This window comes from Mandrillus leucophaeus, unplaced genomic scaffold (assembly GCF_000951045.1).
Source record: "Mandrillus leucophaeus isolate KB7577 unplaced genomic scaffold, Mleu.le_1.0 Scaffold532, whole genome shotgun sequence".
Taxonomy (NCBI): domain Eukaryota; kingdom Metazoa; phylum Chordata; class Mammalia; order Primates; family Cercopithecidae; genus Mandrillus; species Mandrillus leucophaeus.
In genome coordinates, this window is record NW_012105720.1 from 646,123 (window position 1) to 669,839 (window position 23,717).

Below are 23,717 nucleotides of genomic sequence, written 5' to 3' on the forward strand. Positions count from 1 at the left end.
TTTTCTTATATATTTTCTTTTTTGTGAATCCACCTCTGTGAGGTAAACACAGGAGTCATAAATAAATCACTTGGCCAAGGATTCTCTGAAAAGACTGTGAATTAGTGGAGAAAACAGTGGATTAAAAATTAGATGACCGACTGGGAGCAGTGGCTCGCACCTGTAATCTCAGCACTTTGAGAGTCTGAGGCAAGAGGATCTCTTGAGCCACGAGTTCTAGACTAGCCTGGGCAACATAGGGAGACCCTGTCTCTACAAATAATTTTTAAATTTTTGAAAAAATTAGCTGAGCATGGTGGTGCATGCCTGTGGTCCCAACTACTTGGGAGGCAGAGGCAGAAGGATGACCTTAGCCTGGGAGATTGAGGGTGTAGTGAGCTGTGATCACACTACCGCACTCCAACCTGGATAACAGAGTGAGACCTTCTCTCAGAAAAAAAGAGGACTTTGGATTTAGTTTTAGCTTTGCCATTTTTAGCTATATAAATGTTTTTAAATTGTGGTAAAATTATATAACGTAAAATTTGCCATTTTGACAAATTTTTTTCCAGTTTTTTTAACTGTGATGAAATACAGTAACAAAATTTGTCATTTTAACAATATTTAAGTATACAGTTTGGTGATATTAAATATATTCATAATATTAAATACATCCATAATGTTACACAACCATCCATACTATTTACCTCCATAATTCTTTTCATCTTGTAAAACCAAAACTCTATACCCATTAAACAGTAACTCCTATTTCCCCCTCTCCCCAGACCCTGGGACCTATCAATCTACTGTCTTTATGTTTATGATTTTGATTAAGCATCTCATATAAATAGAACCATATATTATTTACCTTTTTGTGACTGGCTTATTTCACTTAGCATAATGTCCTCAAGGTTCATCCATGTTGTAGCATCAGAAATTCCTTCCTGGCCAGGCACAGTGGCTCATGCCTATAATCCTAGCACTTTGGGAGGCTAAGGTGGGCAGATCACCTGAGGTCAGGAGTTTGAGACCATCCTGACCAACATGGTGAAACCTCATCTCTACTAAAAATACAAAAACTAGCTGGATGTGGTGGCGGGTGCCTGTGATCCCAGCTACTTGGGAAGTTGAGGCAGGAGAATCGTTTGAACCGGGAGGCAGAGGTTGCAATGAGCCAGTATCACACCGCTGCACTCCAGACTGGGCAACAGAGCGAGACTCTCTAAAAAAAGGAAGAAAGAAAGAAAGAAATTCCTTCATGTTTAAGGCTGAATAATATGACATTGCATGTATATACCACATTTTGCTTATGCATTTATCTGTCCGTGGACAGTGGGGTTGCTTCCACATTTTAGCTAATGTGAAACATGTTGCTGTGAACATGGGCATCTCTCTCTCTCTCTGAGACCCTGCTTTAAATTCTTTTGGTTATATACCCAGAAGTGGAATTGCCCTATCATATGGTAATTCCATTTTTAATTTTTTGAGGAACTGCCATACTATTTTCCATAATGGCTGTACCATTTTACATTACCCCCAAGAGTGCACAAGTCTCCCGGTTTCTCCACATCTTTGCCAACACTTTTTTCTTGATAGTAGCCAACCTAATGGTGTGAGGTGGCATCTCATTGTAGTTCTGATTTGAATTTTCCTGAAGATTAGTGCTGTTAGGCATCTTTTCATGTGCTTATTGGCAATTTGTATATCTCCTTTCAAAAAATGCCTATTACAGTTCTTTGCCCATTTTTTAAAATCTGGTTATTCTTTTCATTGTTAAATTTTAGGAGTTCTCTATATTCTGAATATTAATCCCTCATCAGCTATATGATTTGCAAATATTTTCTCCCATTTTATGCATTGCCTTGTTACTCTGTTGATAATTGTCTTTTTGTTTTTAAATTTATTTTTTATTTCAATAGGTTTTTTGGGGAACAGGTGGAGTTTGATTACATGAATAAGTTTTTTTTTTTTTTTTTTGAAACGGAGTCCCCCTCTGTCTCCCAGGCTGGAGTGCAGTGAGGCGATCACGTCTCTCGGCAAGCTCCGCCTCTCGGGTTCATGCCATTCTCCTGCCACAGCCTCTTCCAGTAGCTGGGACTACAGGCGCCCACCACCACGCTCGGCTAATTTTTTGTATTTTTAGTAGAGGCTGGGTTTCATTGTGGTCTCGATCTCCTGACCTCGTGATCCACCCGCCTCGGCCTCCCAAAGTGCTGGGATTACAAGCGTGAGCCACCGCACCCGGCCGTGAATAAGTTCTTTAGTGGTGATTTCTGAGATTTTGGTGCACCTATCACCCAACCAGTGTATACTGTACCCAATGTGTAGTTTTATCCCTTCCCCCACCCCCCCCCGCCCCACCCTTTCCGCTGAGTCCCGGAAGTTCATTGTATCGTTTTTATGCCTTGGTATCCTCATAGCTTAGCTCCCAGTTATGAGTGAGAGCATACGATGTTTGGTGTTCAATTCCTGAGTTTCTTCGCTTAGAATAATAGTCTCCAATTCCATCCAGGTTTCTGCAAATGCCATTGTTTTATTCCTTTTTATGGCTGAGTAGTATTCCATGGTACATATATGCCACATTTTCTCTATCCACTCGTTGGTTGATGGGCATTTGGGCTGGTTCCATATTTTTGGAATTGCAGGTTGTGCTGCTATAAACATGTGTCCAAGTATTTTAGTTCTATAATGACTTTTTTTCCTCTGGGTAGATACCTAGTCATGAGATTGCTGGATCAAATGGTAGATCTACTTTTAGTTTTTTAAGTAATCTCCACACTGTTTTCCATAGTGGTTGTACTAGTTTACATTCCCACCAGCAGTGTAAAAGTGTTCCCTTTTCACCACATCCATGCCAACATCTGTTATTTTTTGGTTTTTTGATTATGGCCAATCTTGCAGGAGTGAGGTGGCATCACATTGTGGTTTTGATTTGCATTTCCCTGGTAGTTAGCATTGTTGATCATTTTTCCATGTTTCTTGGCCATTTGTGTATCTTCTTTTGAGAATTGTCTATTCATGCCCTGAGCCACTTTTAGATGGGATTGTTTGTTTTTCTCATGCTGGTTTGTTTCAGTTCTTTGTAGATTCTGGATATTAGTTCCTTGTTAGATGTATAGATTGTGAAGATTTTCTCCCACTCTGTGGGTTTTCTGTTAACTCTGTTGATTATTTTGTTGCTGTGCAAAAGCTTTTTAGTTTAATTAAGTACCATCTGTTGATCTTGGTTTTTATTGCATTTGCTTTTAGGTTCTTGCCCTGAAGTCTTTGCCTAAGCCAATGTCTAGAATGGTGTTTCCAGTGTTCCACTGTTGTGGTTTCAAGTCTTAGATTTAAGTCTTTGCTCCATCTTGAGTTGATTTTTTTTTATAAGGTGAGGGCTGAGGATCCAGTTTCATTCTTCTACGTATGACTTACCAATTTTCCCCACACCATTTGTTGAATAGGGTGTCCTTTCCCCAGTTTATGTTTTTGTTGGCTTTGTTGAAGATCTGTTGGCTGTAAGTATTTGACTTTATTTCTGGGTTCTCTATTCTGTTCCATTGGTCTATGTGCCTATTTTTATACCAGTACCACGCTGCTTTGGTGACTATGGCCTTAAGCATAGTTTGAAGTCAGGTAATGCAATGCCTCCAGATTTGTTCTTTTTGCTTAGTCTTGCATTGGCCATGTAGGCTCTTTTTTGGTTCCATATGAATTTTAAGATTTTTTTTTTCTAGTTCTGTGAAGAATTATGATGGTATTTTGATAGAAATTGCATTGAATCTGTAGATTGCTTTTGGCAGTGTGGTCAATTTCACAATATTGATTCTACCCATCCATGAGCATGGGATGTGTTTCCATTTGTTTGTGTTATCTATGATTTCTTTCAGCACTGTTTTATAGTTTTCCTTATAGAGGTCTTTAACCTAGTTGGTTTGGTGTATTCCTAAGTTTATTTTATTTGTAGCTATTGTAAAAGTGGTTGAGTTCTTGATTTGATTCTCAGCTTGGTTGCTGTTGGTGTATAGCAGAGCTACTGATTAATTTTGTATCCTGAAACTTTGCTGAATTCATTTACTAGTTCTGGGAGCTTTTTGGATGAGTCTTTAGGGTTTTCTAGGATACGATCGTATCAGGAAACAGTGACAGTTTGACTTCCTCTTTACCAATTTGAGCGCCCGAGATTTCTTTCTCTTCTCTATTGCTCTGGCTAGGACTTCCAGTACTATGTTGAATAGAAGTGGTGAAAGTGGCATCCTTGTCTTGTTCCAGTTCTCAGGGAATGCTTTCAACTTCTTCCCATTTAGTAGAATATTAGCTGTGGGTTTGTCATAGATGGCTTTTATTACCTTAAGGTATGTCCCTTCTCAGCAAAATTGCTGAGGGTTTTAATCATAAAGGAATGCTGGCTTTTGTCAAATGCTTTTTCTGCATCTATTGAGACGATCGTGTAATTTTGTTTTTAATTTTATGTGGTGTATCACATTTATTGACTTGCAGATGTTAAACCATTCCTGCATCCCTAGTATGAAACCCACTTGATCATGGTATGGTATGTTTTGGTATGCTGTTGGAGTCGGTTCACTAGTATTTTGTTGAGGATTTTTGCATCTGTGTTCATCAAGGATATTGGTGTGTAGTTTTCTTTTTTTGTTATGTCCTTCCCTGGTTTTGGTATTAGGGTGATACTTGCTTCATAGAATGATTTAGGGAGGATTCCCTCCTTTTGTATCCTGAGGAATAGTGTCCGTAGGATTGGTACCAATTCTTTGAATGTCTGATAGAATTCAGCTGTGAATCTGTCTGGTCCTGGACTTTTTTTTGTTGGCACTTTCAGTCTTGCTGCTTGTTATTGATGTGTTTCTATATTTTCCTGGTTTGATCTAGGAGGGTTGTATATTTCCAGGAATTTATCCATCTCATCTAGGTTTTCTGGTTTATGTGTGTGAAGGTGTTCGTAGTAGCCTTGAATCATCTTTTGTTTTTCTGTAGCATCAGGAGTAATACCTCCTGTTTCGTTTCTAATTGAGCTTATTTGGGTCTTCTCTCTTCTTAGTTAATCTCACTAATGGTCTATCAATTTTATTTATCTTTTCAAAAAACCAGCTTTTTGTTTCATTTATCTTTTGTATTCTTGTTTGTTTGTTTCAGTTTCATTTATTTCTACACTGATCTTTGTTATTTCTTTTCTTCTGCTGGGTTTGGGTTTGGATTGCTCTTGCTTCTCCAGTTCTGTGAGGTGTGACCTTAGATTGTCTATTTGTGCTCTTTCAGACTTTTTGATGTAACAGGCATTTAATGCTATAAACTTTTAGCACTGCTTTTGCTGTGTCCCAGAAGTTTTGATAGGTTGTGTCACTATTATCGTTCAGTTCAGATAATTTTTTAATTCCATCTTGATTTCATTGTTGACACAATGACCATTCAGGAGCAGGTTATTTAATTTACTTATATTTGTATGGCTTTAAGTGTTCCTTTTGCAGTTGATTTCCAATTTTATTCCATTGTGGTCTGAGACAGTACTTGATATAATTTCCATTTTCTTAAATTTACTGAGACTTGTTTTGTGCCTTGTCATATGGTCTGTCTTGGAGAGTGTTCCATGTGCTGATGAATAGAATGTATATTCTGCAGTTGTTGAGTAGAATGTTCTGTAAATATCTGTTTTGTTCATTTGTTTTAGGGTATAGTTTGTTTCTTTGCTGACTTTCTGTCTTGATTTGTCTAGTGCTGTCAGTGGAGTATTAAAGTCAGAACTCAAGGTCTGCTGTTTAGAGTATTTTGTCCCACTGGGTGCTCCCTTGATGTGGTGTTCTCCCCCTTTCCTTAGAGGGATTGTTTTTGCTCTTCTGGGTTCAGCCATACAGCAGAGAGCTACTGGACTCCAGGCTGGTACTGGGGAGTGTCTGCAAAGAGACCTGTGGTGTGATCCATCTTCAGGTCTGTCAGCTGCAGATACCAGCACCTGTTCTTGAGGAGGTAGCAGGGTAGTGAAATGGACACTGAAGGTCCTTGGTTGTATTTTTGTTTGGCGTTCTGGTTTCATGCTGGTTGGCATCCAGCCGGATGTAGCACTTTCAAGAGTGCATCAGCTGTGGTTGTATAGGGAGGATCAGGCGGTGGGTGGGGCTATAGAGCTCCCAAGAGATTCTGTGTTTTTTTTTTTTTTTTTGCAGGACTTTTCCTTAATTCAGCCAAAGACGTGGTTCTTGTCTTTCGTTGGCCATGAAGATTTAGGCTTGCAGATGGGGTTTGAAGGGTGAGCAAAGCAGGGTTTTATTGAGTGAAAGAAAGATATGGGGAAAACAGATTCTCCGCGGGGCGGGAGTCCCTGCTAAAGTGCTTCTTGCCTTGCAGGTAGGCATCCCAGGTTCCACACAGGAAGAACAGGGGCCAGGCTTCTCCCAGCTGCAAATGGAGGCAACTTCCTGAGGCTCCACTCCGGTGCGCATTCCTCCCAGTGCGCAAGCCAGTTGGAGTTTTTCCGGGGACCCACTCCCACCTGACTATCTCACTTTGTCTTTGGCAACCTGGGCAGGTAGAGAAAGACCACCAGGTAGGGGTAGGGATAGGCATGACTGAGCTCAGACTCTCTTTGGGTGGGGCTTCCTGTGGCCGCTATGGGGAATGGGGATGTGGTTCCCAGGCCAGTGGAGTTTTGTTCCCAGGGGGATTATGGCTGCCTCTGCTGAGTCACACAGGTCACCAGGAAAGTGGGGGAAAACTGAGGCCTCACCACACTCCCACACAACCTGCAGTCCTAAAGGTGGGCCTCACTCCTACCATGCCCCCGGAGAAGCACCGAGTCTATTTCCAGGCAGCCAGTGAGCAGGACTGAGAACTGCCCCAGATCACCAGCCTACCCCACTGAGAAAGCAAGTGGACTCACAGTTTTTTGGTGTCTCAGGGAGCCTGCAGAGGCAATCCAGTTCCTCCAAAGGGTCCGTGAATTCTCTCAGCTTTTTTGGTATGTTGCTGTGGTAGTTCTTGGAGCAAAAGTTCACGATATGAGTCTCCACATGCTGCTCTGCAAGCTATTCCAGCCTCCTATCCGCCATCTTAATCCGTATTTGTCTTTTGATGCACAAATTTTTTAAAATTTTTTTGAAATCCAATTTGTCTGTTTCTTTTGTTTTTGCCTGTACCTTTGGTTTTTATTTTTCAGAAATTATTGTCAAATCTAATGTTGTGAAGCTTTTGCTCAGTTTTCTTCTAAGAGTTTTATAGTTTTAGATCATATATTTAATTTAGGTATTTGATTCATTTTGAGTTAATTTTTATGTATGGTGCTATATAAGATTCCAACTGCATTCTTTTACATGTGGATATCTGGTTTTTCTAGCACCATTTGTTGAAAAGACTGTTCTTTCTCTCATTAAATGATCTTGCACCCTCATCAAAAATTGTTCTGCCATATATTTGAAGGCGTATTTCCAGGCTCTCTCTTCTATTCCATTGGTCTGTATGTCTGTTTTTATGCCGTTACTGTGCTGTTTTGATTACTGTAGCTTTGTGTAGTAAGTTTCAAAATCAGGAAGTGTGATTCTTCCAGTTTTGTTTTTGTTTTTCAAGTTTATCTTGGCTATTTTGGGTTCTTTGTGGTTTCATATGAATTTTAGGAAGTTTTTTATTTCTGAAAAAAAAAAAACCTATCATTGAGATTTTAATAGGGATTGCATTGAATCTGTAGATCAACTTCGGCAGAATTGATATCTTAGCAATATAGTCCACCCTTAATATCTGTGGGTTCTGCATCTGCAGATTCAACCAACCCAAGAACCAAAAATATTTGGGAAAAAAATAAAAATAATACAAGAATAAAAAGTAACACAAATAAAAACAATACAGCTATTTACATAGTGTTTATATTGTATTAGATATTATAAATTAGAGTTGGCCCTCGAACAACGTGGGGGATTAGCAGTGCCATTCCCCGTGTATTTGAAAATTTATGTATAACTTTTGGCTCTCCCAAAACATAACTACTAGTAGCCTACTGTTGACCAGAAGCCTTACCAATAATACAGTCAATTTATGTCAATAGTATATCTATTATGTACTGTATATTCTTAGAATAAAATAAGCTAGAGAAAAGAAAATATATTAAGAAAATCATAAGGAATTTATGTAGGATTTATTAATTATAATGTAAGGATACACAGCAGAGAATTTATTTTAAGCAAAGTGAGAGTTTATTGGAAAAAGTATAGTAACACTTGGAAAAGGGCCAAGCAGGTGACTTGAAAAATCAAGTGCCTATGTGGAATCTTTAGGATTTTCAGTTCATTATTCATATTAACTATTCATTAAATGAAAGGGAATCATGATGAAGGTCTTCATTCTCATCATCTTCATGTTGAGTAGGCTGAGGAAGAGGTGGAAGAGGGAGGGGATCTGTTGGTCTTAACTGTCTCAGGGGTGGCCAAAGCAGAAAAACACATGTATTAAGTGGATGCACGCTGTTCAAACCCATGTTGCTCAATGGTCAGCTATAATTTAGTAATGATTTAAAATATAAGAGAGGATGTGCATAGATTAAATGCAATTATTATGCTATATTACTTAAGGCACTTGAGCATCCACAGATTTTGGTGTCTTTATGGGGGTACTAGAACTAATTTCTGCAGATACCAAGTGATGACTGTATTAAGTCTTCCAATCTGTGAACATGGGGTATGTTTTTATTATTTGTCTTCTTTATTTTCTTTCCGCAATATTTTGTAGTTTTCTTTTTTACTCTTTTTTTAAATTTAACTTTTAAGTTCACGTTACACATGCAGGTTTGTTATATAGGTAAACTTATGTCATAGGATTTTGTTGTACAGATTAGTCACCCAGGTATTAAACTTAGTGCCCATTAGTTATTTTTCCTGATGCTGTCCCTCCCCACGTTCACTATGGAATAGGCCCCAGTGTCTGTTGTTCCCCTCTATGTGTCCATGAGTACACAGACAACTTACAGAATGGGAGAAAATTTTTGCAAACTTATGCATCTGACAAAGATCTAACATCCAGCAAGTATAAGAAATTTAAACAAATTTACAAGAAAAAATGACCCCATTAAAAAGTGGGCAAAGGACATGAATAAACACTTTTCAATGGAAGACATACGTGCAGCCAACAAGCATATGAGGAAAAGCTCCATATCACTGATTGTTAGAGAAATGCAAATCAAAACCACAATGAGATACCATCTCACACCAGTCAGAATGTTTTGTACTTTTCATTGTACAAGTCTTCTACCTCCTTGGTTAAGTTAATTGCTAAGTATTTTACTCTTTTTGATGCTATTGTAAGTGGATTTGTTTTCATAATTTCCTTTTCAGATTGTTCATTGTTGGTATATATAAAAATGCAACTGATTTTTGTGTTAACTTTGTATCTCGCTATTTTGCTGAATTCATTCTAATGCTTTTTTTGTGTGAAATCTTTTTTTTTTTTAAACAGCAGAGAATTTATTTTAAGAAAAGTGAGAGTTTATTAGAGTAGAGTACTTGGAAGAGGGCCAAGCAGGCAACTTTAAAAATCAAGTGCTTCTGTGGAATCTTCACGATTTCCTACGTGTAAGATCAAATCAAATGCAAACAGATGTTAATTTTACTTACTCCTTTCCAAATTGGATGTTTTGAATTTTTTTCTTGCCTAATTGTTTGGCTAGAACTTCCAGTACTATGTTGAATAGAAGTGATGAAAGCAAGCATCCTTGCTTTATTCTTCATCTTAGAGAAAAGGCTTTGTCTTTCACCATCGAGTATGATGTTTGCTGTGAGTTTTTCATATATAGCTTTATTATGTAAGGTTTGTTGCTGTCTGTTCCTAGTTTGTTGAGTCTTGTGATCATGAGAAGATACTGAATTTTGTCATGTGCTTTTTCTGCTCATTGAGATGATCATGTGGGTGTTTTTTTCTTTATTCTGTTAATATATGTTGATTTTTATATATCGAACTTTTATTGCATTCCAGCAATAAATCCCACTTAGTCATGTTGTATAATCCTTTTAATTTGTTGCTGGATTTTGTTTGCTAGTTGTTTTTTTTTCTTTGAGAATTTTTACATCTGTGTTCATAAGGGATATTGGTCTGTAGTTGTCATTTCCTGTAGTGTCTTTGTCTGATACCTTTAGTATCAGGGTAATGCTGGCCTCATAGAATGAGTTAGAAAGTGTTACCTCCTCTTTAATTTTTTTGGGAAAAGTTTGAGAAGGTTTGGTATTAGTTCTTCTTTAAATGTTAGGTAGAATTTATCAGGTCTATTCTATTATAATCCTTTTTATTTCCTTGTAATCAGTAGTAACATCCCGGCTTTAATTTCTGAATTTAGTGATTGTATCTTCTCTCTTTTTTTTAGTCAGTCTAGCTTAAGGTTTGTCAATTTTGTGATCTTTTCCAAGAATCAACTATAGGTTTCATTGATTTTGTTTTTCTGCTCTCTATTCAATTTACGTCTGCTCTAATTTTTATTATATTCTTCCTTCTGCTAGTCTTGGCTTATTTTGTTCTTCTTTTTCTAGTCCCTTAAGTATAATGTTAAGTTTTTGGTTTGAGATGTTACTTGTTTTTTCATGTGAGTTTTAATAATTATCTGTTTTTCCCTTAGCACTAGTTTAGATGTATCCCATAAGTTTTGGTTGGGGTTTTGTTTTCATTTGTCTCAAGTATATTCTAATGTCCCTTGTAATTGCTTCCTTGATCCAGTTGTTAAGAATATGTCGTTTAAGTTCTATAAATTTGTAAATTTTCCCGTTTTACCTCAATAGTTGATTTCTAACTATTCCATTATGGTAGGAGAAGACACTTTGTATTATATTTATATTTTTAAATCTGTTGAGACTCAGTTTGCGACCTAATACATGGTCTATCCTGGAAAATGTTCCATGTGCACTGACGAATGTTTCTGGTGCTGTTTTGAGTAGTGTTCCTTATATGTTTATTAGATCTAGTTGGTTTATTGTGTTAAGTCCTCTATTTCCTTGCCTATCTGCTGGATAGCTGTTTTATTCATTATTGAAAGTAGAGTACTGAGATCTCCAACTGTTATTGTAGAACTGTTTATTTCTCCCTTCAATTGTGACAGTTTTTGTTCTGTATATTTTGATATTCTATTTTTAGTTACATAAATGTTTATAATTGTTTTATCGCCGTCCTTTGTTGTTTCTTGTAACCTTTTTTGATTTAAAAGTCTACTTTGATATTAGTATAACCACTCCTGCTCTCTTTTGGTTACTATTTTCATAGAATATCATTTTCCATCTTTTCACTTTCAACCTGTTTGTGTCTTTGGTGTAAAGTGAGTCTCTTGTATATAACATATAGTTGACTCGTGTTTTTATTCATTCTGCCAGTTTCTGTCAGTTCATTGGAGAGTTTAATCCATTTACATTTAAAGTAATTACTGAAAAGGAAGGACTTCTGTCAGTTTGCTATCTGTTTTTCTATATGCCTTAACGCTTTTTTTGTCCTTCATTCCTGCTGCTAATGTCTTCCATTTTATTTAGTTGACATTTTTTGATAGTGAAAAGGTTAAATTCCTTTTTCATTTCCTTTTGTGTATATTCTATAGCTGTTTTCTTGTGGTTATTATGGGGATTACATTTAGCAGCCTAAAGTTAAAACAGTCTAATTTGAATTTATATCATTTTAATTTCAGTAGCATACAAAAATTCTGCTCCTTTACAACTTCGTCTCCACACCTTCCAGGTTACTGTTTAGTGTCCTTTCCCCTTGAAGTACTGTCTTATTTCTTACAGGGCAAGTCTAGTGGTAACAAACTCCCTAAGCTTTTGTTTACTTGGGAATGTCTTAGTTTCTCCCTCACTTTTGAATGTCAATTTTGCAGTATATAGGATTCTTGGTTGACAATTTTGCTTTATCGTTTGGGACTTTGAATATATTGGCCTGTTGCCTTCTGACCCACAACGTTTCTGTTGAGAAATCTGCTTGTAATCTTATTGAGAGCTTCTTATATGTGATGAGTTGCTTTTCTTGCAGCTTTCAAGAGTCTCTCTTTGTCTTTCAAGAGTTTGATTACAATGTGTTTTGGTGTGGGTCTCTTTAGTTCCTCTTATTGGAGTTCATTTAGCTTCTTGGATGTTTACATTCATGTCCTTCATCAAATTTGGGAAGTTTTTAGCCATTATTTCTTAAAATATTCTTGCTGCCCCTCCCCGCCACCCCACCACTCCCCTTCATCTTACTTGACTTCTACAGTGTATATGGATGTTGGTCTGCTTGGTGGTACCCTCCAGGTTCCATAGGCTCTGTTCATTTTTAGTCAATATTTTTTCTTTCTATTCTTCAGCATCAGTAATATCCATTGTCCTGTTTTCAAGTCCATTGATACTTCAGCCTGCTCAAATCTGCCTTTGAATCTCTCTAGTGAATTTTTCATTTCAGTTATTGCACTTTGCAGTTCCAGAGTTTCTTTTTGATTTATCTTTAGTTTTTCTACCCCTATATTGATACATCCATTTTGTTTATACATTATCTTCTTGACTTTTTTTTTTAGCATCTTTAAGACAGTTGTTTTAAAGTCATTGTCTAGTAGATCTGCCATTAGGTCTTTTTCAGGGACAGTTTCTGTGATTCATTTTTTTTTTTTAAATGTGCCTTGCTTTTTTGTTTCTTTGTATGCCTTCTGGTTATTTGAAACTGGACATTTGATTCTAATAATATGCTAACTCTGGAAGTCAATTCTTCCCCTTCCCCAGGGTTTGCTATTTTCTTGTTAAATTGTGTTTGTCTGTTATTAATTTGGGTTGGGGAGGGTTATTGTTTTATGCTATCCCGGTGGTATAAACATAAGATTTTCACAGGTTTTTTTTTTTTTTTTTTGAGATAGGATCTCACTTTGTCACCCAGGCTGGAGTGCAGTGGCATGATCATGGCTCACTGCAGCCTCAACCTTCTGGGCTCAGGTGATCCTTCCACCTCAACCTCCAGAGTAGCTGGAGCTACAGGCATGTGCCACCATGCCTAGCTAGTTTTTGTATTTTTAGTAGAGATGGGTTTTTGTCATGTTGCCCAGACTGGTCTTAAACTCCTGGGCTCAGGTGATCTCCCATCACAGCCTCCCAGAGTACCAGGATTATAGGCATGAGACACTACACCTAGTTTATCTTCACAGGTCCTTTCTGAGCCTGTGCCCTTCCCTAGGCATGCATGATTACTTTCTGATTTTCTCCAAATATGCAGTTATTTTTGAATTTTCCAGTATTTATTGTCTGACTCCCAAAAGGGAAAAAGGAGAAAAAAAGAAAGGAGGAAAAAGAGGTGCTGGCCTTTTAAATCACCTGGAAGACACTTTAGCGAGGAGATTTGCAAAAATGAGGAGAGGTACAGCAACATGGCCACGTGTCTCTTTGCCTGTACTTCTGTGATCAGAATCAGTGATCAGAGTACAGATCCTCAACATTTGGGGATCAAAATCCATTTTGTCTACTCTAGCTCCTGTAATTGTAGGGTCCTGTAGATTGATTCAGGACACCAGGCACAGCTTCCTTTCAAAGGACTAAGGATGGCAGATGGGTAGCTGCCACTAAACTAAGAGCTGAAATTGATCAAAATTAACCACATTTTACCATTGAGCTTTCCCCTAGAAGTTGCATACTTTCAGTAGACTACAGAGTTCCAAAGTAGTTAACATCAGACAGATTTTGTCAGTTCATTCACAGTTTAGGGGGCATACAGATTTCTGGTGCTTCCTACTCCACAGTCTTTCCAGAATCATCCTCCTTTAACCATTTTTAAGTATACAGTTCATTAGCATTAATTACAGGATCTTACTATTAAGGCCATGTTTCATTTCCTTCTTTAATTTTTCAAAGAAATGCTTCAGAATCCTGTACCCACTTGTTTAAAATTTCCGTGGAAAGTTCTTCTCTTGTCTGAAGCTGATCTGGGCACAGGAGTTTTGGCACCAGTTGAGTGGAAAGTTTGTTCAGCTTTAATTGTTCTGTCAGAATTGTATTAGCTCAACCAGCTGAGATGTCTGTGGAGTTGAGTATTGTTTGTGCTGTTAATTGTTGGTCCTTTTCAATTAGGGAACAAGTAAATTGATTTTTTTCATAATACGCATTTTCCATAAACTTTTTGAAGATCCTCTCCTATACTAATAAATTCCATGATGAGATAAGTTGGGAAAATGCTGCATATTGTATTCTTCTTTTAGAGATTCATATTGCTTATTAAACTGTTAGAGGCTCTGAAGGAACCTGTGTTATTCAGCATTACCAAAACTAACTTGATTATTAAATTTCTCCTCCCTCCCCTTTGAAATACCCCCATCTCATAGAACTAATGAGCTCAGTTTGAGAAATGCTAGATTATGCAAGTTTTTTTAGCAGTATAACATGACAATAGCTAGTATCTGGCCAGTTCAAATAGCTACTCATAAGCAAATAATTTAGAACGATTTTCTTTTTAAAGGGGCAGAATAATTGGCATCTTTGAAAATATTTTTATAATTTTCAACTCTGTCATTCAAGGCAATGTATATACAAAGGAGTAATTAACTATGTTATAATATTTCCAATTGTGCCCTCTATGTTTTATATGCAAAAACAAAGTTATCAAAAGATATAGGATCAATTTTAGTCCTAGAATTTAGGGTTTTCTTTAGTCAGTTAAAAATCTTTTGAAGGTAGTCTTTAAAATATTTTATATAGCAAACATGCTATACATATTTCCTCTAAAAGAAATAGAAAAATATTTTTAAAGAGTTAAAATGTTCAGAGTAATACAGAGACTATTTATTGATTTATTTTAAGTTTTCTTTTCATCAAAACACTATTCCACAAAAGAACTCTTTTTGTGAGACAGGGTCTGACTCTGTCGCCCAGGCTGGAGTGCGGTGGCATGATCTTGGCTCACTGCAATCTCAGCCTCCCAGGCTCAAACCATCTCACCTCAGCCTCTCAAGGAGCTTGGACTACAGGCACATGCCACCATGCCCGACTAATTTTTATATTTTTTGCAGAGATGGTGTTTTGCCATGTTGCCCAGGCTGGTCTCAAACTCCTGACCGTAATCAGCTTGTTCACCTTAACTTCCCAAAATGCTTGGATTACAGGCATAAACCAGGACCCTGAGCCATTAAAATAAATATTTTTATTGGGTAATTTTGGTGACTAATTCTAGTGCATTCTTGGCTAAAATTATTCTTATTAATAAAAATTTCTAATAACTATGAAGGGTTATCAGTTGTGTTTACTCTGTATATTTTGTGTATTTGGGATCTTGTCGGTAGTTTTGGCAGTCCCCATTCACATATATTTACATTAGTAAGTAAATACATTTTATTTTTTCTCCTAGAGTGTCTTAGAGTATGAATTACTAGCTTTTCCAAGTAGTTTAGTGCACATTTTCAAGTTATTAATTGAAGTTGCTTTTAGGCTGTTGCTTTTAGAAAAGTTGCTTCTGTATTAGATTATTGCCAAATTAATAAGGAAAAATATACTTGTAAAGGGAAAGTTATATAGTACTGTGTAAGATACAGTTTATCTTCAGGTTAGTGCTTTTGTTGCCAACTCACTTTGTCCCATGTGGTTACTGTAAGTTCCCTGTCCTTTTTATCGCTCCTTTTTTTCTTCAATATGATTGGGTCTAGAGAGCTGCAGTAGTTTTGACAAACCATTTTTGATTTAGCTGACCAGTAACTTTATTGCCTGTAAGACCTCGTGTCTAAAATTTATACCTATGACCACTTCTCTGACTTATTTCATTAAGTTCTTCCACTGATTTTATTTTTCCTGTCTATAAACAGGGGACTAACAAACTAGCCTGTTGATCATCATTAAGTTAGTCTGTAAACCTTATTTGAGCATATATTTTTTCTTTCTAGAATAAAGTTTTTGACTTCAGTTTCCCGTGGTTTGTCATCACAACAATAGTTAGTTAGAGCAATCACTACCGAACCCCCGCCCCTGTGTTTTTTGTTTTTGTTTTTGTTTTTGAGATAGGGTCTTACATTGTCACCCATGCTGGAATGCAGTGGCGCAGTCTCAGCTCACTGCAACCTCCGCTGCCCAAGCTCAAGTGATCCTTCCGCTTCAGCCTCCCAAGTAGCTGGGGCTACAGGTGTGTGCCACCTCGCTTGGTTAATTTTTGTATTTTTAGTCGATACGGGGTTTCACCGTGTTGCTCAGGCTGGCTCAAACTCCTGGACTCAAACTATCCGCCTGCCTTGGCCTCCCAAAGTGCTGTTTACAAGCATGAGCCACGACGCCGGGCCGTAATCCTCCTCATCCTTTCTTTCCACTAATCAGGATATATTATTTTTGTAGCAAATATGTGATCCTGGTTCCTCAAGAATTGAGTTCCTGCTCCTTCCTTAATCCAACATCCTTGCAAGGATTGAAGCCATTGAATCCAAGTCTAGTGGGTAGATCTTCAGCCCTCTAATACTGGTTGTTTTGAATCTTACTTTGCCTCTGAGGTTACCTATATTTATGTGATAGTAATTATCGTTTAAGATACAGGGTAAGCCACAGAGCTTCCATTAGTGATAGATGATCTATTGTTTTAATTCAGTGAGATAATTGAGCTAATGAGTATTGACTATAGTGTTAACATTATTGGATATTGTGAATACAATGCCCATTGGATAAAACAGTTTTATTGATAAAGTTCAGCATTTAGTGGGACAGTTAGTATCATCTCCCTGTCTTTTCCTCGTTGTTGAAAATTTTGAGTTATTTTGATGAAGAGATGCATTTTTTCAATGTTATATCACAGACTTAATATAAAGTCTTTCTGCAGATTTATAGTCCTCTTAGATTTGATTTGAAAAATAGTATTTTAGATTAAAATCTTTATAAAATTATTGCTCTTCAGTGAGATTTTCTGTAGATAGATCTTAAAATAAGCAGAATTTTAAAAACTAATAACATTTCTATTTCATTTTAGGCCAGTAATAGAAATTGTAATGAAAATGTCCAGCCCCCAAACCACTGGCATATATTTCTGATGTCTTACCTGTTTGTGAATGACCTAAAGACATGTATACGGAATTCCCCTTCCCCACCATACCTATTTTTAAGTCATACTGTGAAAACATTTCTCTTGTGTTCTGAGCCAGTTAAAATTATATGGTGACTTTTTTTTAAGTGGTAAATTGTTACAGAAACCCAAATTGGAGGAATGAGAGTTTGGAACCAGGTGTAGAGAAAAAAAAAATCCAGAAAAATAGGACTGAATTTACCTTTGTAACAATAAAGTTACCAGTAATGAGACTTTTTTGTTTTCATATGAACATATTTCCATTTGGGGCTATGTTACATTTCTTAAACTCTGTATTAGAAAGATTTACAAAGATTATAACACATTAAATAGATACTTGGCTTTTTTAATGTCTCAGGTGAGTTTTATAATTATATTCTTTAAATAAACAGCTTTATTGTGGCTCTGCCTTTAGACTTTTAATTTTATTTTTATTTATAAATTTATAAATTTTTATTTTTATTTATTATTTTAAATTTTTATTTTTATTTATAAATTTTATTTAGAAATTTTTATTTATACTTTAGCTATTAAGTGAATCACAGCCTTCAGTCATTTTAAGTCACTGGTTCTAATCTCGTGGGCTGTTGAAGGTACTATGTATAATTTGATCTGAGTTTCTTAATTCTTTTTAAAAATGTTTAAGTTAGTTATGTGTCATATTTTTGTTTTGTTTTTAAACAATGCCATAAAGCTTTCATAGTCTGGGTAAAATAGTCTACCTTCTATGATTCATGTATCTTATGTTTTTATTCTTTTTGGTAGTCTGTTGTTTTAAATTGTCATGCTAACGTTGACTCTTAATTTCTTTTCTACAGCCTGGATTTGTGGTATCATTTCTATCACTGTCATTAGCCTGCTTTCCTTGCTAGGCGTTATCTTGGTTCCTATCATTAACCAAGGATGCTTCAAATTTCTTCTTACATTCCTTGTTGCGTTAGCTGTAGGAACAATGAGTGGAGACGCCCTTCTTCATCTACTGCCCCATGTAAGAAATGTTTTTAATCTTTTTAAAAATTTAAAATAAAAATATTTAAACTGAAAGGTCCTTCATTAGCAAGCTATAGCACAGTAATCTGGTATTTGTATTGTTTCATTTGATTATAGGATGAAGTATTTTTTCTCTGTTTTCAGAGTTTTAATAGCAATTTTTTTAAATAAATTGAATCATTAGGTCAACTTTGCTTTCAGTAGTCTTTATAAAAATCTCTTTGAATTAAAATTTGCAATATCAGTAGCAGTGAGTGGTCTTTTTAAATCTGTATAGCATATCAGGTAAGTGTTTAAGAGAAATACAAAAGATGTTGTAATGATTATGTCTATAGCTGGTATGCCATCAGCATCTTTGAGCAGAAGTAGGCAGATACACTCAGTGTGCTGTTTTACAGTTAGCTCTTTACACGTGGGGGCATTTATCTTTTCACCTGGCATACCACTCCTTTTCTTCTCTTTGGGGACACTTCTGATTAATTATATGATCACAAACCCATATTCCTAGTACCATGCTCATCAATCTTTTTACAAGTTGCTCTCTATAACCTATCAATAGTTAGGTAAATAACTGTCTACCACCAGCTAAGAGTATTTAATTCACTCTTACTATTTTTACTTCAAATTATGAAAACAATGGGAATTTTTCTTTTCCAAATATAATATTGAAGTATTGAGTGTTTTCCTTCTAGAGAATTTGGGAGACAGGATTGTATTTGTGTTGTTGTGTATATCGCCTCTTTTGTGCACTCTTGGCTGAGAATTCCAGATTTAGTATCTACAGCAATGTGTGACATTGCTGTTTTTTTTAATTAATAAATGAGTTAATGAATCTTAAGGCTGCAAGTATGAATTTTTTTGTTTCACCATTTCTACTAGCCATCAAGAATAACAATAGTTTCCTTTAGAACTGGGCCTAGTAAGAGTTACTGAAGTGAGAACAGTATTTAAGTGCTGTTTAACTTGTTTTTGTGTTAAGAAGGGTTAACTAAACCTAGCTGTTACCTTTTTGAGTGGTCTGATATCCTCTGAGAGGTTTAGGTATCTCTTTGGTTGACCACTAGTTAACAGGAAAAGAATACAAATAAATTTTAGAAGGAAGAAAGATACTTAAGTGCAGTTATCTAACTTATGTTCTATAAGATTACTATTGTGATACTTGTACATTTCATAATGTTGAAACGTAACTTTTTCTCTACATACATTTATGATTGCTAAAGCTTTGAAATATAGAAAATTGCGCATTTAAGGATACCCTCTTGCTGACTTTCCACAGTATATGCAGAGATAGTGACCTTATTACCTCTGAAATAATTTATGAGAAGAAATTTATGAAATAATCTGTACAACAACTCCCCCGACATAAGTTGACCTATATAACAAACCTGTACTTAAAAGTTAAAACAAAAAAATATGTAACAATCAGTTTAAGATAGAATTAGATTACACGGAATCACAAGTGACTGCTGGTGAATTAGTTTGTGTGTTTTGTTTCATTTTTACTAAATACTTGGCATGTAAGTAAATCGTGTTCACTTCAATTTACAAAGAACCCGTCACTCCCTATTATTATTTCTGGCTTGATTCTCTAACTATAGTATGTATCTTATTATTATATTCATTTGAGTTGGTGGTCTTTGAGTTACTATAAAATGTAGTGGTATTCTGGACAACTGAGAAAAGCAAATTAAATGGAAGACTAAGTGAGATATTACCTAGGGGAGCACTTTAAAACTTGAGAGGTATTTTTTCTGTGTTGTTTAGGAGATTATAATTTCAAAATTTTAAAAAGCATTTCAATTACTTGTTTAGAAGTTTTATTTGTTTTTATTAATAGTCTCAGGGTGGACATGATCACAGTCACCAACACGCACATGGGCATGGACATTCTCATGGACATGAATCGAAGAAGTTTTTGGAAGAATATGATGCTGTATTGAAAGGACTTGTTGCTCTAGGAGGCATTTACTTGCTATTTATCATTGAACACTGCATTAGAATGTTTAAGCACTACAAACAACAAAGAGTAAGTATTTTTTATTTATTTCATTTTATACCATAAAACTCAAAACAAAAATTATCCTTTTCTGGGTATATGCTTTCCTTAATTATGATGTTGGTGTCAGTTTTGTAATAGCTAATCTTTAGAGTAAAAAGCTGACTTTGATTTTTTAAAATTAAACATATGGTGGTGGTTATTTGTTTTTTTTGAGACAGAGTCTCCCTCTGTCGTCCAGGCTGGAATGCAGTGTTATGATCATGGCTCACTGTAACCTAGACCTCCTGGGCTCAGGTGATCCTTTTGCCCCCGCCTCCCGAGTAGCTGGGACCGTAGGCACATGCCACCATGCCCAGCTAACTTTTATGTGTGTATGTATGTATGTATGTGTGTATTTATTTATTTTGAGACAGATTCTCGCTCTGTTGCCCAGGCTAGAATGCAGTGACATGATCTCCACTCACAGCAACCTCCATCTCTTAGGTTCAAGCAATTCTTGTGCCTTGGCCTCCTGAGTGGGTAGGACCACAGCTGCACACAACCATGCCTGGCTAGTTTTTGTATTTTTGGTGGAGATGGGGTTTTGCCATGTTGGCCAGGGTGGTCTCAAATTCCTGGCTTCAAGTGATCCACCTGCCTCAGCCTCCCAAACTACTGGGATTACAGATGTGAGCCACCACGCCTGGTGCCCTCTAACTATGAAAAATTATTTGTAGAGACAGAGTTCTCAGTAAGTTGCCAGGCTGGTCTTGAACTCCTGGGTTCAAGTTCAAAGAGTTGGGATTACAGACATGAGGCACCACACCTGACATGACTTTGATCTTTGCCATTTTTTGTTATTATACATTTATTTTGGCATTTATAATCAAGATACGGCAGTCTCAGTTTCAGTTATTTTATGTTACATCATACCTAATTGACTTAAATAGGATGGAAAAAGGTATTTTCCAATTATGTTTATTATAAAAATGCAAAATTATGTAAAGAGAAGCAAGTTTCATCAGTCTTCTTAGGCAATATTTTTAATCATAAGTGACTTTTATTGTAGTATTTTTTAATGAAAATGTTTTCACACAATACATTTCTTTATCAGAAGTGCCTCACCAATGATGGTACTGGAGGTAAGAGGTCAGATTAAGGGGGCTTTGTAGGAAGAAAATAAAATGAAATGATGGAAATGGTGACTCTTTTCAAGAATGATGCACCGCTTTGGAGATGATGCTTGATGCTTGGTTGAACTGTTGCTTAAATACTCTTGATTGTGATGCAGCTGTCTGTTTCACCTCACATTTATGAGAATAAGACAAATATCTAAGAAGAATTATCCTCCAAGAAAGCAAATTCAAGGCTGCTACCATTCACTATGATTTATAGTCCTCCCTATTCTCTTCAGTTCACATCTGCCTTTTAAAGCTGTGTCCTGAATACATCTCACTAACATGTTTGTGATACTAACACTGATCATCTTCAGTGTATTCTGTTTAAGTAAAGCTTTCCACAAAAAAAAAGAATTGGAAACTTCGTTTTGTTAGTTAATTCCAGGTGTCTTTTTTGGGATGATCAAGATCTTAAAGATGTGCAGTCTACTCTTAAGATACAATTTTATGCTATTTTTGTTTCTGTTTTGTTTGCATATGTGTGTGTTTTGTATATATTCCTTTCATGATTTGGAACAGATCTCTGAACTGCGATTCATGGGAGTGATTCTGGTTTACATAAAACTTATTTGTGTGACTATGACTCATTCCTCATGATTTCCAGTAGTTATCTAAATCATGAGAAAGAAATCTTACTTCTCATCTGTGTTTTCATATCTTATTTCAAATTGTATATTTTAGTTATATTTAGTCAGGACATCATCACATTGGTTTGCCTCCAAGGGAGAGGTGATTAAGATAGTGAGCCTAGAAAAGAAGAATGATAAAAGGAAATGGGAAAGTTCAACTTAGAGAAAAGTAAAAGAGAGCTAACAGTATTTAGATTTGAAGGGGCTTGTGGAAGGTGAAGTAATTAATTCTGATGGACAAGTAGAGAATAAAATATGGTGGGAGGGATGCCAACGCAGAAGGTGCTGGAGGGAAACAAGAGTTGGCTAAGTAGATAACTGCAGAATAATTTGAAAGAGGTAGTGGGGCTTGAATGAGGGTCATGGCAGAAGAAATGGGAGGGGGGTGGAAAAGATGATTAAGGGAATTATTTAGATGAGAGAATCAAGAAGACTTCCTAGTTGATTAGATGTAAGACATATAAGTATTTAAAAGTTCATCACTACAATAAATTAGGTATTGCAAAGTTTGTAAAGAAGTTTTAGAATTGCCAATTGAGCATCTCTAATGTGACAATCTAAGATCTGAAATGCTCCGGTGAGCATTCCCAATCTTTGACCGTCACGTCGGTACTCAAGTTTCAGATTTTGGAACATTTCAGATATCAGATAAATAAGTTTTTTGTTTTTTATAATTTGATCTTTTTAATCTCATTTTGAACCTAAAGTTACCAGTACTTATACATTTGCTTTTGCAAAGAAAACTGATATAAGAATGAAGTCACCAAACCATGACAGCTTTTTTGTAAATTTGAATTTGTAGGAAGTAAAACACTGGAAGGAACACCTTGGATATAGGGAGCGTACTCTAAATATTCAATAGTATGGAATTCTCAACTATATCAGAGAAGGGAATCTGGCCCAATAAATCAGGGCATCTGCTTTATGGTACATAGGACAATAAGTAACCTAAGATGAAAAGGTTATGGCATTCTTTTGAAGAAAGGGAATTAGTGATATTTGAGTAGAATAGATATTTGACAGTCTGTACAGAATAATCAACTGTTTCAGCTTTCAAACCACAAGTTAAATAATACACTAGATGTTGACTTGTTTCAGCAAATTGGGGACCTTGAGGGTAATGATTTGCAAGCTTCTAAGAAAGTGGACAATCAGAACCAAAGCAATTAAACAAAATCTCAGCTAGTGTTTTCATTTTATTTAATTTATATATCCTTCTCATTGATTTTTGTACTATTGTTGGCTCCTCCTTCCTTTTTTTTCCCTTAACTCATGGTTGCCAGTTTTTTTTCTTCGCTTTAGGACTTGCCCATATCATTATTTTCCTGTGAATGTCTTAACTTTTCCCAGTTTCTATTGGCTTAGTGGCTTCCATTAACCATTACTTATCTTATTCTCTGTACCAGGATTCAAATGGGGAGTTCTGCTCTACTTGCCATTTGCTAGAGTCATTAACACTATCACATTAAAATTCGGCAGCCCACTGGATTAGGATGAGTAGGGCTGGAAAGTCCAAGAATACTTCATTCCCTTTCTGCACCTTAGTGCTTCTCCACATGGCTTCTCTTCCTAGGAGAGACCAGTCTTCTTCATAGGATAGTGGCTGGCTTCCCTGAGCAAAAGCAAAAGCTTCCAGATCTCTATAAAGCTAGTTCTGGATGTGGCACAGCGTCATTTCTCCTGCATTCTGTTGATCAAAACAAGTCAAAAGGCTAGCCAGAATTCCAGGGCAGGGGGGTAGATTCCAGGTCCTCATGGGTGGAGCAGAATGCTCCTACAGGGAGGGAGGAAATTGATAGTGGCCATCTTTGAGATTACTTCATGCTTTACTAGCCATGCAAGCTTACTTATGCAGCAGTTAGAAGACTTAAATGTCTGAAACATAGTTAATAGCCTATAAACAAAACCAACAAGAAGAAAATGCCATGCCAGTCAATAAGCATCTCCCAGAGAAAACTTTTATTTCAACACTGTTCTAGAGTAATT

The 23,717-nt window shown here is 36.3% G+C and overlaps 1 protein-coding gene across 1 annotated transcript in view; it reads left to right on the forward strand.

The window, feature by feature from the left end:
- SLC39A10 (solute carrier family 39 (zinc transporter), member 10) overlaps positions 1-23,717 on the forward strand; it is an 80,735-nt gene that overhangs the window by 31,900 nt on the left and 25,118 nt on the right. The window contains exons 4-6 of the mRNA XM_011997193.1: positions 17,775-17,944; positions 19,784-19,972; positions 22,534-22,592. Coding sequence (XP_011852583.1) covers positions 17,775-17,944; positions 19,784-19,972; positions 22,534-22,592 — 418 coding nt within the window. The remainder of the gene's footprint in view (positions 1-17,774; positions 17,945-19,783; positions 19,973-22,533; positions 22,593-23,717) is intronic.